The sequence below is a fragment of the Glandiceps talaboti genome, chromosome 3, assembly GCF_964340395.1.
Source record: "Glandiceps talaboti chromosome 3, keGlaTala1.1, whole genome shotgun sequence".
Taxonomy (NCBI): Eukaryota; Metazoa; Hemichordata; class Enteropneusta; family Spengelidae; genus Glandiceps; species Glandiceps talaboti.
Window position 1 is genome coordinate 4,869,463 of NC_135551.1, and position 15,407 is coordinate 4,884,869.

The 15,407-nt window shown below is 34.9% G+C and overlaps 1 protein-coding gene across 1 annotated transcript in view; it reads left to right on the forward strand.

Annotated features, from left to right (window-relative positions):
* LOC144432706 (uncharacterized) overlaps positions 1 to 15,407 on the forward strand; it is a 47,949-nt gene that overhangs the window by 30,748 nt on the left and 1,794 nt on the right. The window contains exons 19-38 of the mRNA XM_078120973.1: positions 174 to 281; positions 662 to 772; positions 1,942 to 2,043; positions 2,590 to 2,751; positions 3,202 to 3,324; positions 4,235 to 4,357; positions 4,708 to 4,827; positions 5,262 to 5,369; positions 5,927 to 6,034; positions 6,245 to 6,352; positions 6,912 to 7,157; positions 8,857 to 8,967; positions 9,565 to 9,678; positions 10,562 to 10,672; positions 11,202 to 11,315; positions 12,402 to 12,569; positions 13,009 to 13,173; positions 13,344 to 13,552; positions 14,364 to 14,497; positions 14,893 to 15,144. Coding sequence (XP_077977099.1) covers positions 174 to 281; positions 662 to 772; positions 1,942 to 2,043; positions 2,590 to 2,751; positions 3,202 to 3,324; positions 4,235 to 4,357; positions 4,708 to 4,827; positions 5,262 to 5,369; positions 5,927 to 6,034; positions 6,245 to 6,352; positions 6,912 to 7,157; positions 8,857 to 8,967; positions 9,565 to 9,678; positions 10,562 to 10,672; positions 11,202 to 11,315; positions 12,402 to 12,569; positions 13,009 to 13,173; positions 13,344 to 13,552; positions 14,364 to 14,497; positions 14,893 to 15,144 — 2,797 coding nt within the window. The remainder of the gene's footprint in view (positions 1 to 173; positions 282 to 661; positions 773 to 1,941; positions 2,044 to 2,589; positions 2,752 to 3,201; positions 3,325 to 4,234; positions 4,358 to 4,707; positions 4,828 to 5,261; positions 5,370 to 5,926; positions 6,035 to 6,244; positions 6,353 to 6,911; positions 7,158 to 8,856; positions 8,968 to 9,564; positions 9,679 to 10,561; positions 10,673 to 11,201; positions 11,316 to 12,401; positions 12,570 to 13,008; positions 13,174 to 13,343; positions 13,553 to 14,363; positions 14,498 to 14,892; positions 15,145 to 15,407) is intronic.

A 15,407-nucleotide genomic window follows, 5' to 3' on the forward strand; every position in this document is an offset into this window, starting at 1 on the left:
GCTGGAGAGAAATCAATATTTCATTGCCTTTTTTCATCGAAAAGTTATTTATTATATATATATATATATATATATATATATATATATATATATATATATATATATATATATATATATATATATAACCACTAGTATACACAATACATGAACCATAATCTTCTGTATATCAACAGCTTGTACTGGTGATTTCTTCCTATGTGACAATGATCAATGTATACAAGGTGATGAACGATGCAACAGACGGAATGAATGTGGTGATGCCAGTGACGAAATTGGCTGTCGTAAGTAAATAGTTATCCCATTTTAGAATTTGAATTTACTATGTGAAAAAACTGCACGGTTTAACAATATGAAATAAATGGCTGACCTCCATGTGCCAATATTTGACAATAACGAACGCCTCGATTCTGACAGTCGGGGGGGGGGGTACCAGTACGATGATTCGAGTAGTGGGGACGATTACTTACACGGAGTCAGGCAGAAAGTGTTATGCATTTTGTTGAGCATGCAACATAGCCCTTTGATGTAGTCCCTAACCTGAATAAAGTTCTGAAGAACTGTATGAATTCTTATTACAGAAATATAAATACAAGAAAATCTGTACTTTAAAATAAAATTCATAGTTGTATTCATAATGTGATCTATTTTGCATTTACGAAAGCCTGTGATGGAAACGAAGATTTCCTTTGTGATAATGGTGTCTGTATAAGTATATACGATATTTGTGATGGATATAATCACTGCATAGACTGGAGTGATGAAATAATTTGCGGTGAGTTAAATAATGATACTGCAGTAAAAGTGTAAGCTTGAAAGAGACATTTAAACTATATATCTAGCATGATATTAAAAAAGAATTGATAAATGTTGTGACTAATAAAAAGGTATGTAGATACCCCTGACGGTTAAAACAATGGGCAGAATGGTAAAATTAAGGACCATGTAGAAATACTTGACAAGTACCATTGAGAACTACACTTGTGGAGTCATGATGGGCAAATGGTTAGAGTGGCTGGCTTGGTATCTGCAGGTTGCAGGTTCGAGCCCCATCGCTGCTGCTTGTTTCAAGATTTGAACCACGACTGTGCCTCAGTCAACCCAGCTGTATAATTGGGGATCTGGTAGGATAGAGGTTGCACTGTGAATGCTTTAATCCTATGCGCTTATAAAGGCTGACATGGATTGTATGCACCCCAGGGAGTTGAGGAAACATAAAAGGCCATTTTGCTGCTATAGATCCATACCAGGGGTAAAAATTGTAAAACGCTTTGAGCACGAAATGAGAAAGCACTATACAAAAACTAATATTATTTCTATTACACTTTTCACAACAACAAATCAATATTAAAATGTGGTGTTGATTAAAACAAATTTTTTGGGTTTCCAGAAAAAATGGTTACTGAAAAGTAAACGTAAATGTATACGTAACAAGATATAGAGGCATGTACTATCACTGCATAAGACAACAATGTAGTGTATTCTCTACTTCATATAACAGTTTACAGTACTAGTGTTGGACAACTTTGAATCTAATCGAAAGTGATTTCGCCTATAACAGAAATACACATTAATATTTCGAGTGATAAAGTACTTTGTACAAAGCACAGGCCAAGATACTCTCTTTGAACAGAATTATAATATATCCTGGTAACTGTGATAAACCACGTATACATCACTGTTCGTGCACTGCTTAAAATAAGCAGACTGTTCCACCCCGCCATTAATCTGTTTCCATATTTTTCACTGATTATGCTTGATGGGTAGTAGTTATAATATTCTAAAAACCTTTTCGTCATTCATCCGGTAAATATTCATGGAGTAAGGGGCCTGTCATTGCAAATGTAGGAGCAATGTCTGCATTTGCTTCAAGTCCCAAAATATTGGGATATAATATATAATTAGTTCATTTCATTACATATACAGTGTATGTATTGCTTACAGATTGTACTCTTCCTGATATGTTCTGGTGTGATTGGAGATGTATACCAAATACAATGGTGTGTGATGGCTATAATCATTGTGGGTATGATGAACTGTATTGTGGTGAGATGCTATATACACTGCTTGCATTATACACTACACTACAGCGGCCACTTTCCAAACGAACAATATAAATGGCAAGGCAATACATTATTGATGTAATACCTATCTAAACAGCGACATCTAACTATTATAATGTTTGGCCATACAAAGGGAATGCCACTCCAAGAAATAAATGCAGTTTCATAAACTGTTGATTCTGGAGAGAGTAATTTCATGATTTTACACACCAACAATTTCTTGCGATTTCAGAGAAACGTCAAGTTGATCTTGTATCTTTGCTATGGATCATTGCCACATAGGAGTTAGCAGAAATAATGTTCATGTTCTTTTACTTGCTGCACCCCATAACAATAGAAGGAAATACACACTTAGGTCTACACCACATAAACATTGCAGTAGACAAATAGTATATATTTCTATTTTACACGCGAAACCCAATATCAAAGTTTAATCCAATTTTAAACATGTACAACAACATATATACTATAAAACATTTTGCTTTTTATGTATTTCTTAAAAATATTTTAAAGTACCAATGTTTAATAGGTGATCGATGTGAAGCTTTTCTGTGTGAAAATGGTCATTGTCTCCCATCTGAATCAAGATGTGACCATGTACCTGACTGTGTGTATTATTCCAACTATAATTATTACTATTATGGTTATTATAATGGTTTCCATGGCGATATGAGCGACGAAATTGGATGTGGTAAGCATTACATATATGTTAAACGTTACCATCATTTGCAAACTTTCTGAAAACAATGTTTGAATTCAAAATGTCATCTTTAAAGCTTTCAACTGCAATAACATGTTTTGGGAGGAGTCAACACTGGATGATTATTTAGTTGAAACATTATCAGCTGTACATCTTCAGCTATGTGTCATATGTTACAAAACAATTATTTCGTAGACGACACATCTATCTATTAGTCCTCATGTGTAGCATTCTCCACATAATCCATATTTGTGACAAATCTGCCAGGGATTTGTTTTGGGACATTTGTTGTGGATTCCGTTGGGGCAAGACTGATTTACAACTTCTCATATCTTCACTAATGTCACTGGCTAACGATCCAAGCCCTCTTGTTTTTAGATTAAAATTTACTGGACTAAAGTCCAACTTTTACAGTTACTCAATAATCTCTTATCCATTCAGCCTGCGATCAAGAAGACGAGTATTTGTGTGGAAATGGTGTTTGTATATATGTTTGGGAGGTATGTGATGGCGACAATGATTGTGGTGATTGGAGTGACGAGAGTATCGGAGGCTCCATTTGCGGTAAGATAATAGTACTTACATTAATTATCCTTGGTTAGAATAGAACTTTCACAATACGAAGCTTAAGGCCAGACAAAAAATAAAGCTGCTCACCCGGCAACATAGGTCATTTTTTTCATTGTACAATGATTTGACAGGTGCATAAAAACTGCCCACATATAGTAATGGTAAAATGTTTCAAGTTGAGTCTACATTCTATTCAGTAATTTTGATTTTTTTCCCTTTGCTATTTGTATGGCAATTAATGTCTTACCACCGATTCTACAGTTAGGAATGTACACAATATACGGTTAAAAAATTCGTAACTTTCCTTCCCGCCCCTCTCAAAGTATTTGAAGGCCAGCTAGTTCAAATTCCCTCATAATTGTAAAGAGTTACCTACACTACAATGGTACAATGATGCATTAAAATTACAGTGATATCAACCTACAATGAAAGTACTAGTCCAAACGAGATTACTTTGCAAATGGATGTGGATTTCACATGCATACGATCTCTCACAATGGCATCTACTCTTTATTTGGAGGTACCTGATCAAACGAGAACACAGGGATAGCTCAACAGACAGTTTTCTCGTCATTCATCCGATAATAGCAACATTTCAAAAGTGAATTTGATATATTTTTAAAACAAAGGGACAAACTTGCCTTAGTAATATAAAATATTGTTCCATGACAGCATGTTTTGAATATTGGGATAGTGTTAAGAATTCTAAAATAAAAGTTGACAAAATGTGCAAGTGAAACGTTTTCTTAATACATACTACAAAATACATTTCACTCGGATAAAGTTAATAAAAGTGCTAGTTGATTGAATGATATGCAGTGAGTGATCACGTGACTATGGCGCTTTACATGCCGCATTTTACATATCTTTATTTTTCCACATGCATGGCTTTGTTTTGTTTCAGAGTATGGTAACTGTACAGAGTATGACGAGTTCCAATGTAGTAGTGGTCAATGTGTGTGGGGTGGTGATAGATGTAATGGATACGTGGAGTGCCAAGACGGCAGTGATGAAATAAACTGTGACAGTAAGTCAATCAATATAAACTATATTAAGTATTACAACGCCCACATTAATATAGGCAAAAAGCGCGCTTCTTACTCACTGCGTCAGGAAAAACTAGTTATAACTGTCACTTTGTTATATATCTGTCCTTGTTTTAAATTGGGATTGTCTCTGGATTGCACATATATAATGTACTGTACTTTACTGTACTGAGCTATACTGTACTGTTATCGTACAGATAAACTTATATTCATATGTATATGCTTAAAAAAATAATTTATTCCATTTTCTTGTGTGTGAGTACATTACATTTATAAAGCTACGACTATAATACATTAAGAGGAACAGTTGACAGCAGTTTTCATTTCATAGATTGCGAGGAATCAGATGACAAATTCCTATGTGACAATGGTATATGTATATGGTCCTGGCAAGTGTGTAATCAAGAACCAAACTGTGGTGAGGATGACGTGTCTGATGAAATCGGTTGCGGTAAGTAGTTCGCATCGGTTATTGAGATTTTGCTATTTGCATATTAGTGCTAAATTAAACGATCTATATGTTTCACATTGCATATTGACAAAGTTAAGTATATTTTGTCTGAACTGCTGTTACGGAATAGGTGCGCTTTGGTATCACCAAATTGTTTACCAAATTATCTAAAACATGAATAATGCATTCTCAAGATATTGCATGACCACACAAAATCATTCATGCAACTTAACAATTAATGTGATCATAACATTTATTGAAATAACAGACAGGGTATTTTGTATTATCAATATATGTACCATTTTTATTATGTTATGTTGAGCATACGTGATGTGACCTAGATGTGACCTAGCTATAGTAACAAAAATCGTGACTAATACAAAACGCGTTAATATGAATAAACCATGGACAACGACTCTTTCTATTGTATTCAGAGTGTTATGAAGATACTTTTCCCTGTGATAATGGTGTGTGTATTTATGGCAATGATGTGTGTAATGGATATAATAACTGTGGCGATAATTCCGATGAAAAGGGTTGTGGTATGTATCTACTGGATTGTTTATATACCTTTGTTATGAATTCCATGCAAGTATACAACATCTATTTCGTATCTGTGCCTAACAAATTTGCTCTATACATCCAGATTTCGGACAGAAGATATATACTGTATTGCCTTAAAATGACCTCTGGAAATCCTAGGTCAATGCATAGCCACTAATAAATATTGGGGTATTTGGTAAAGCCCGCACCATAAAAACACTGATCAACGAAAGGCCGACACAAGTATAATGCCATGGTTTTACTAAAAATGTTGACTAAATTCTGGATGTTAATCTCCACCAAATTCTACATTATTAAGTTTTCTATATCTCATCGGCAGTCTTTCTCCAAAGTTTCATCTCATTCCACCAATGTTATACGACATGCAGTATTATACAAAAATTACCAGAGTAGGACATATATAAAGAAGGGTATAAAAAAATCTTAAATTGAGGTAATAAGCAGATGGACATTTAAATCGAATAGTGTGGAATGGACAAGACCATATACCACGAATGGATTTGTACTTATTGTAATGGGCATATATTATTTACAGTTTGTACAGATGAGAGTTTTGTGTGTAACAACCACCGATGTATACCACAAGCAGCTGTCTGTGACGAACATGACCATTGCAGAGACGGTAGCGATGAAAACTGCGGCAGTAGGAGGACATTACTTTATTTCAAATTCTCATAAAATTAAGACTAATTAAGACAAGAAGATATAAAATTGTTCAAATTGGGTTGTTCACCGTCATGTTATATTGTATGTATGTATGTATGTATGTATGTATGTATGTATGTATGTATGCATAAATCATGTATATATCATCTCAGACCCTTACCAGGTCTCTATAATATACTATATTTAGGTTGTGGACCCGATGAATTTCAATGTGACAACGGTGTCTGCATCAATCAGTGGGATAGATGTAATGGATATCCTCAATGTTATGACCTCAGCGACGAAAAGAATTGCAGTAAGTTATGAGATATAATAGCAATCTTTAACACATGATCTAGGATAGACTGTCGACAGTCGCTTGCGCGTTTTTTTCTTACGTTTTATCTACACATAGTTTGGTGCTATAAATCCAATTTATCTTTGGGTCTACAACCAAAAATCAACGCCCAAATGCAATCACAGTTTGAACCTCTTACTGTAGTACACATGGATACCATCCACCTATATATTAATATGTACGGTGTCTAATTAGCGGTATTCAAACAGATTTTAGTGAATAAATTGATTGACAAAATAATTGTTAAATGGAGGTTTAATGCATCCATCGATACAAAATATTATTACAGTATGTTTGAATAATGAATAATGTATAATTTATTTAAGAAGACTACCAAAATGACACTCACAAGACGGGAACGCCTGACACAACTGTGCCATTATTTATAGAATGATTGGATAACACGTACACGATATACATATATTCATTAAATTTATTAAAAATATATTCATTTGGGATCTGATAATAGATTACTTCTCCCCTCATTCGGCATTGTGATTTCATTTTCGAATTTCAGAATGCAATTCTCATGAAGATTTTCTCTGTAAAAATGGTGTCTGTGCTAAGTTATGGTATAGATATAATAATTATGGCTATGGATATGAATATGAATATGGTTATGAATATGGCTATGGATATGGAAATTGGTATGATTATAGATATCGACATAAATATGGATTTGACTATTATCGTTGTCATGAGAACTATTATTGGTGGGAAAATCATTGCAGTGATTTTAGTGATACCATAGGATGCTTTAGCGGTAAGAGAAGTTCGAGATATTGAACCTGCAACTATCACAACTATCACAAATTCTTCCTTCTTTTGAAAGTAAACATACACATTCATTGTATAAAAATGAATTCTAATAACAATGTTACTATAGTTTATATATTATGTTTTGATATTTGGTTATCATCATCACTCTCTCCACTGAAAACAATGTAACGCGTGGTGCTCGAAATATGAGGCATATAGTAATAACCCTTCTTATATATGGCTGTAGTGTACGATGTGGTGGTGGTGGTGTGTGTGTGTGTGTGTGGGGGGGGGGGGGCAAGTGACAACAGCCGATTTGAGTCATAGACTCGGTGGTGGCAGTACCAAACGAAGCGGGTACGTTTTTGTTTAATTTCACGGAAAAAGGGGTGTTTTTCGTCGGTCATCTAGGTCCGTGGAATCGTAAAAAGGGGGTACCTTTTCAGATCACCTTCCGAGAATAAGGGTAGGATGCCCTTTTCTTATTCTCTCTCGGAAGAAACCTCCCGACGAAGGTCAGAATCGTTCATTGTCAATGAAAGATCAGCGTGTGACTCTATGCCCACCCCTAAATTTATCACCAAAAGTCAGCACACTTGCTATGGTAAGCAATATAGTATTCACACATTAGGGCAAACACCGTACACACAGTGTATAGATTAGGTGTCCTTCAAGGTAAATCCTCCAAGATTTCGTAAATAAGGAGGGTTTTTTTGCAGTGATTTTCTCCCAGATTCACTAAAATAAGGGAGATTTTTTTCATTGAAATATTCCGGGAAAAGGGGTACATTTGAAATTTCGCTAACAAGCATTGGTACTCGCGCATCGAGGGACTGTCGTACCACCGGGGTCATGGACTAACACCCGCCATGAAAGCCGTGCCAGGTATAACTTAGTATAGCTTAACACATGTAACAGATAGTAAGTAATCGTGTTTCTAATGGGGAGGGGGATATTTGTGTACTCATAAAACTAAAACATGGAAAAACAGGATGAAGCCTTTACAACAATAGAAAAACCTTTCCTGATTGTTAAACAATGGTCATCCAACCCAACTTTACAATTTGAAAGATGGCTTATGTGATTCTTCTTTGGGCCGTGGGGTCGAATGGTTAAGTGGTATAAATGGGTACCAGGAAGGACGGACAATGCTATATGAAGGATAAAATCATTTATGCCTATATAGCTATTGACATCAAGGTTTGAATACACACCTGTGAGATGAATATTAATGTGTATGTGGGCATAATGTCATGTAGGGAAGGATTTTGTCTGAAAAGTGTAAGAACATGAAACGGATACTCATACATTAATTAAAACTGAATAGTTGTATAAAATAGTAGGGGGAGACTCACCATAGACCATAAATTAGCAAAAAGGGTGATTTCCATATGTTCCGTACTCAATTAAACTTTGTCTGATTAACGATTGTCTAGATTGCCTATAATGTGTGAATGCCAACGCAAACGCACGCACACATACATACATACATACATAAATACATACATACATACATACATACATACATACATACATACGTACGTACGTACGTACGTACGTACATACCTACATACATACATACCTCCTTAAGACATATTTGGCTTATATTCAAAGAAAAAAATGTTTATCAAATAAAACTCACAAAACTGACTTCTGTTGTCTTAAATCAAATTTATTATTAAGGCTTTATTTATATTTTATAGATTGTCAAGCTGATTCGGAGTTCCTTTGTGATAATGGTATGTGTATTTCTGCTGATTTCCATTGTGATGGCTACCCACATTGCACGGATAGAAGTGATGAAAAGGATTGCAGTGAGTAGTTAAATGTTGTTTATTACAATATCATGCATCGAAACATTAAATATATTTGAGTGACGCATATTGTTACTACTGCTGCTGCTGCTGCTACTACTACTACTACTACTACTACTACTACTACTACTACTACTACTACTACTACTACTGCTGCTGCTGCTTCTACTACTACTATCACTACTACTACTACTACTACTACTACTACTACTACTACACTGTCAACAGCATTGCCATCACCAACACCGCCGCCATATAACTACTACCATCACTTTATTTCCTTTGGTGGTACAATTCTTTGTATTGTCCATTGGAAAATATCAGTCCATAACATAATCATCACCACTAACTTATAGGAATCAAATAAAAAGAAATCGCGAGATATAGCATACACATCTATATATATTTCATAATTTCTTTTAATCTTACCTGCGCAAGTATTGTGTGGCAATTTACTGGTGCAATGTCACGAAATAACTTGCAAATAAAATCAGTATTGTAAAGCCTGAAACAATGTTCTGAAGTGAGATTATGTTTGTACCTTATATTAAATACACTCATTAAAAACATGCCGACATAACCTTTCTTGTTTGATAGCTTGCAGTGGTGATTTAATGGACTGTGGAGATGGGTACTGTGTACCAATATCGTATGAATGTGATGGGGAATGGGACTGTAATGATGGACGAGATGAAAGTGACTGCGGCAGTGGTAAGTAGAGATTATAGTTTATTTGTAGAAGGAAAGTATAGCCCCATATTAATATAATTATTACATAAAGGACATCGTCACATTGAAAGGACATGTGCTAGAGTAGAGGGTATACATATTGCAGTGTTTTTTCTGTTGTCTAATTAATGAGAAAGTGCTATTTTCATGAAAGCGTAAGCCATATATCTCCTTGTACTGGTATTCAAAATATGGTGATGTTAGTTTTGCTCATAACGTTATAACATGTTTTTTGAAGTGGAAATAATATAATTGAATGCCAAATCAATGACTTATTCATATAACACCGTATAAATACTTAACTTTTTTTTCTAGTTTGGTATTTAGATTTGATGTTAAATTACTTTTAGTATTATTTATTAAACAAGACTAGTGCAGAAAGTCTAGCTTTACATATAACAGCTAGTAAGTAATCATGTTTCTAATAGGGAGGGGGATATTTATGTACTCACAAAAACTACAACTTCAAAAACCAGGATGAAGCCTATACAACAACAGAAAAACCTTTACCGATTGTTAAACAGTGGTCATCCACAATCAACTTTACAATTTGAAAAAATCAAAAGTGAATAGTTGTAGAAAGTAGATGGGGAGAATCTCCATAGACCATAAATTAGCAATACAGGGTAATTTCCGTATGTCCCATAATCAATTAAACTTTGTCTGATTAACGATTGTCTAGATTGTCTATAATGCATGAATGCCAACGCAAACGCGCTCACACACACACACACACACACAATACTGTATATGATAGCATACAAAGCTATCAGTATTGATAGCTGTATTATAAATAAAACTCACAAAACTGACTGTTCTGTTGTCTTAAATGAAATTATTATTAGGCTTTATTTATATTGTATAGATTGTCAAGCTGATTCGGAGTTCCTTTGTGATAATGGTATGTGTATTTCTGCTGATTTCCATTGTGATGGCTACCCACATTGCACGGATAGAAGTGATGAAAAGGATTGCAGTGAGTAGTTAAATGTTGTTCAATACAATATCATGCATCGAAACATTAAATATATTTGAGTGACGCATATTATTACTGCTGCTGCTACTACTACTACTACTACTACTACTACTACTACTACTACTACTACTACACTGTCGACAGCATCGCCATTACCACCACCACCACCACCACCACCACCACCATAACTACTACCATCACTTTATTTTCTTTGGTGGTACAATTCTTTGTATTGTCCATTGGAAAATATCAGTCCATAACATAATCATCACCACTTAGTTATAGAAATCAAAAAAATAAAAATCGCGAGATGTAGCATACACAGCAATATATATTTCATAATTTGTTTTAATCTTACCTGCGCAAGTATTGTGTGACAATTTACTGGTGCAGTGTCACAAAATAACTCAGTATAAATAAAATCAGTATTATAAAGCCTGAAACAATGTTCTGAAGTGAGATTATGTTTGTACCTTATATTAGATACACTAATTTAAAATATGCCGACATAACCTTTCGTGTTTGATAGCTTGCAGTGGTGATTTATTGGACTGTGGAGATGGATACTGTGTACCAATATCGCATGAATGTGATGGTGAATGGGACTGTAATGATGGACGAGATGAGAGTGACTGCGGCAGTGGTAAGTAGGGATTGTCGTTTATTTGTAGAGATATAATACAAACCGTTTGCTATTGGTAGAAGGAAAGTACAGCCCCATATAAGTATAACTATTACATACATGATGATAAAGGACATCGTCACATTGAGAGGGCGGGTGCTCGAGTAGAGGGTATACATATTTCAGTGTTTTTTCTGTTGTCTAATTAATGAGAAAGTGCTATTTTCATGAAAGAGTAAGCCATATATCTCCTTGTACTGGTATTCAAAATATGATTTGCTCATAATGTTGTTACATGTATTTGAAGTGAAAATAACTTAATTGAATGCCAAATCCTCAACTTCTTCATATACCACCGTAGAAATACTTGCAACCGCTTGTATATAACGGTAATTTGTTTTCCAACTTCGTATTTAGATTTGATGTTACATTAGTTTTAGTATTATTTATTAAACAAGTGCACAGTGGGTTAGTAGTAGATTAGTTGGCAGCAAGTCTTCCCCTTAGACCCGGTCCTGTGGGGCACTGGGGGAGGGGGGGGGGTGCGAGTTGTTGCGCCCTAATATTATGATCATGTGTTCTAATTCAAAATGAAAGTTGCATTCAATTCGTTATTGCTGTACTGCTCCTGTCCCTAGATAATTGATAACGAGTGAATTGAAAAGGGTTCATTGTCTTCTGTTTCCAAGAATCTCCTTGCATCTTTGTTATCTCACTCAAAATCCCCATCGAACCAAAAGTTTAACTGCTATTCTACTTCCGTAAAGCAAAATAGTATACAATCTATAAATGAAGTGACTGATAGTATTTACAATTACATAAATTTGACATTTTATTTTATTATTTTAGGGGGGTGGGGGGGGGGGTTAGGAAAGATTTAAATATACTTCTTGGAATAGTAGTGGTAGTTAATTAAGATAAAAACGTTGTTAATGCTATCGACGCCTTATTATGATGAACTTACAGGTCATAAAGTATAGTACTGTGTTTGTGATCTTAACTGTATCATTGAGATTGGGGTCCTGAGATAGAAAGTGTGTAGGCTAGTTTATTGTTACAACACATTCCTAAAAAAAAACAATATTTCTTAATTTTTGAAACGTGAAGAGCAAGACACTTGCTGCCTGCCTCCCGACTTTGGCGACTGTTCAGGAAGTGAGGAAAAGTGGTACTATGATTGTTTTGAGGGAGTATGCAAGACATTTAAATTCAGTGGATGTGGTGGAAACGCGAACAATTTTTATAGCAAAGAAAAATGTATCATGCATTGTGGAGGTAAATTGCAACCTATGTTATAACATCATTTAGTGTTGTCCCCCCATCTGGGGAAAAAAGATCACACCATTGAAAATATCGACTGCTACAGACTTGATGTCCATGAAGGATCAAAGATCGGACGTTAAATATATAACAGTTTTGTCTTTAAAGTGATATTTTAGGCTCAAGGCTAAGAAATAATATTTATATGATGAAACTATTGAAGGACTCACATCGATTTAACGTCAATGTATGACCTTCCGTTGATACAGGATATTTGCTGTATTAAAATAACAACATACATGACCAGGCATATAACTTTACATCGTTCAGTTTTTATTTGATATCAAGGATTTATTTAGTGGCAGTAATGAGCCAGTAATAGAAAGATAATCTATTAATAGTTATAAAATGCGAACTTTATTAATATAACACTTGCGTTTATGTTTTCTCTCAGCTGACTCATGCTGCCTTGACCCCGATAAAGGACCATGTGATGGGTACGACATTATGTGGTATTTTGACCCAAGGGATAACACGTGCAAGAAGTTTGAGTATGGTGGGTGTGAAGGCAACAACAATAGATATATCAGCAAAGAAAAGTGCGAATTGGAATGCCAAGGTATGTTCTCGCATCTACTCTCCCCGACAAGAACTGTCTGTAGTGTTTAGTGTTTGGTATAATTGTCTGAGTGAAGATACAATATAAGAGTACCTTTATATAAACGCCATGAAGTCTGGAGGAACGAGAAATGTTTATCTTTATTTGTATAATTTGTTTCTTTCTGGCAGCTTTCAATAAAAACATCACTTGCGAGGCTGACAGAATGGTCGTCAGTGTGGCAGTGAACTGGCTACATGAATTATTCCCCTTGCAACAAACTGGTCCTGGGAAATACCATTTGAATGACGACAACTGTGTTGGAAAAGGACGCTACATTGGTGGGAAAGAGTACTATGCATTTGTTACTGGTTTAAATGAATGTGGTACAACGTCTGCCGTGAGTATAGGATGTGTACTTTGGTCTTACAAATCGAGATAATGTTTTTTCAGGTGTTGACGCCTAAAATTAAATTGTATGGTTCTGAGTACGCTCAATGTTAGAGTAGGTGGGATAGGTATGTTTTTTTATTTTAATTTATATATATATATTTTTTCATTGTGAGTATTCAATTTAGGTAGTTATGTTTTCCGTTGTTTTCCATGTGGTCTCTTTGTTATTGTTTCCTTCTCAGATGTACAGCTATTACAGTTTGGAAGAACAGTTTTTATATTGTCTTTTTAAGTTGCCAGTTTTCGCTTCCACTATATCTTGCGAGACTTCACAATTTTCGCTATTTTGTTTTTTTTCTCGAATACGTAAAAAAGTTTAGGGACGGTAGTGCAAAACTAGGCCTTATTAATCAGTAAGGATTCTAATAGGCGCCGAGTCGTCAGATTTGATTCGATAACTGTCATTTTATTTCGATATGGCCATGGCAATATTTTCTGTCGTTAATATAAATGTATGCGATATTATATATTGACAATGACAAGTTATAAATGACATGATCACATAAATATCCTCAACTCAAGGCAAAAATTGTCCCACAGAAATTTGAATGCCTGTATCATGCACAAACGTACCCTACGATTAGTACAGATCGTTTTTTTCGAAATCCAATTGGGCCACGCTGCACGTTTATGTTGATTGACATCTTGTACTTTGTACCCTAATTGTTGGAGACTATTAATTTGCTCATCATATGCCCGTTTGCGGACATGTCATTGCAGAATGTTTGAACTTGTGTGTATATTCTATGTTTTATCAGGAACATCCCGAAGGCAGCCGTATTACTTACACAAACATAATACATTCTGAGCGAGGAACAGAGATCTTTGAATTGGAATGTTGTTATGAGACTGAGTACACCATTGCCCCAATAAAGATCATTACCAATCCATGGTAAGAGTATATACATTGAATTCAAGTGTTATGCATTGTGTACAAAACTATGTATCTGTTGCACACTTATTATTGTAACATTATTGTCACATGTACATAATTCACATATAAATACAGGGATATACCCAAACAATATAACAACATATGTTGTATTGCATGCTTAAGTCACAAACACAGTATACTTATATTAAGTACTAAGGCATTTATATACATAGAGTATTTCAAGGGTTCATTGGTGGATATGATACAACACTTAACATTGGCCAATCAAAATCGTTTTATTGACTATTTACGTTTTATGCAATTGTAACTGTTGCACTGCAAACTTCACGGATTCAGTTGCTGATTTTTTTTTCAATTTTAATTTATACTTAATGTATTTTCTTCTTTATCAGTTGCGTGCTGGTCACCCTGAAAGGATTCGGTACATTCAACATCACTGCATCTCTCTACACATCTGATAATTTCCTGATTCTGTTTAATGAAGATGCATTTCCTCTCATGATCTGTGATGGTGTATTGATCTATTTTGGTATACAAGTTGATTTGAATGACCCTACATTGGAGTTGTTCACCGAGGATTGCTATGCTTCAGAAAGCGATGATCCCAATGCTAATGTCGTCAAGTATGACATGATTATTAATGGGTAAGTTGGTGTGAATGTATTCGGATTCATCTGACCATGTATATCCTTTCATTTTGGTCGGGATTGCTTGATAGATTCACAGTAGACACTGTCAGTTTACTAAAGGATACACTCAGAAACGTGTACTGTGTTATAATAATGTACTACATGTACAATAACAGTTCATTAGTACAATGCTAATGATGAAAGCAATTTTCACCATTCTCTCATCATGCAACCTCTCTGCCAATAAGCAAATTTGGCCGAAAGAGTACCTTGGTAAT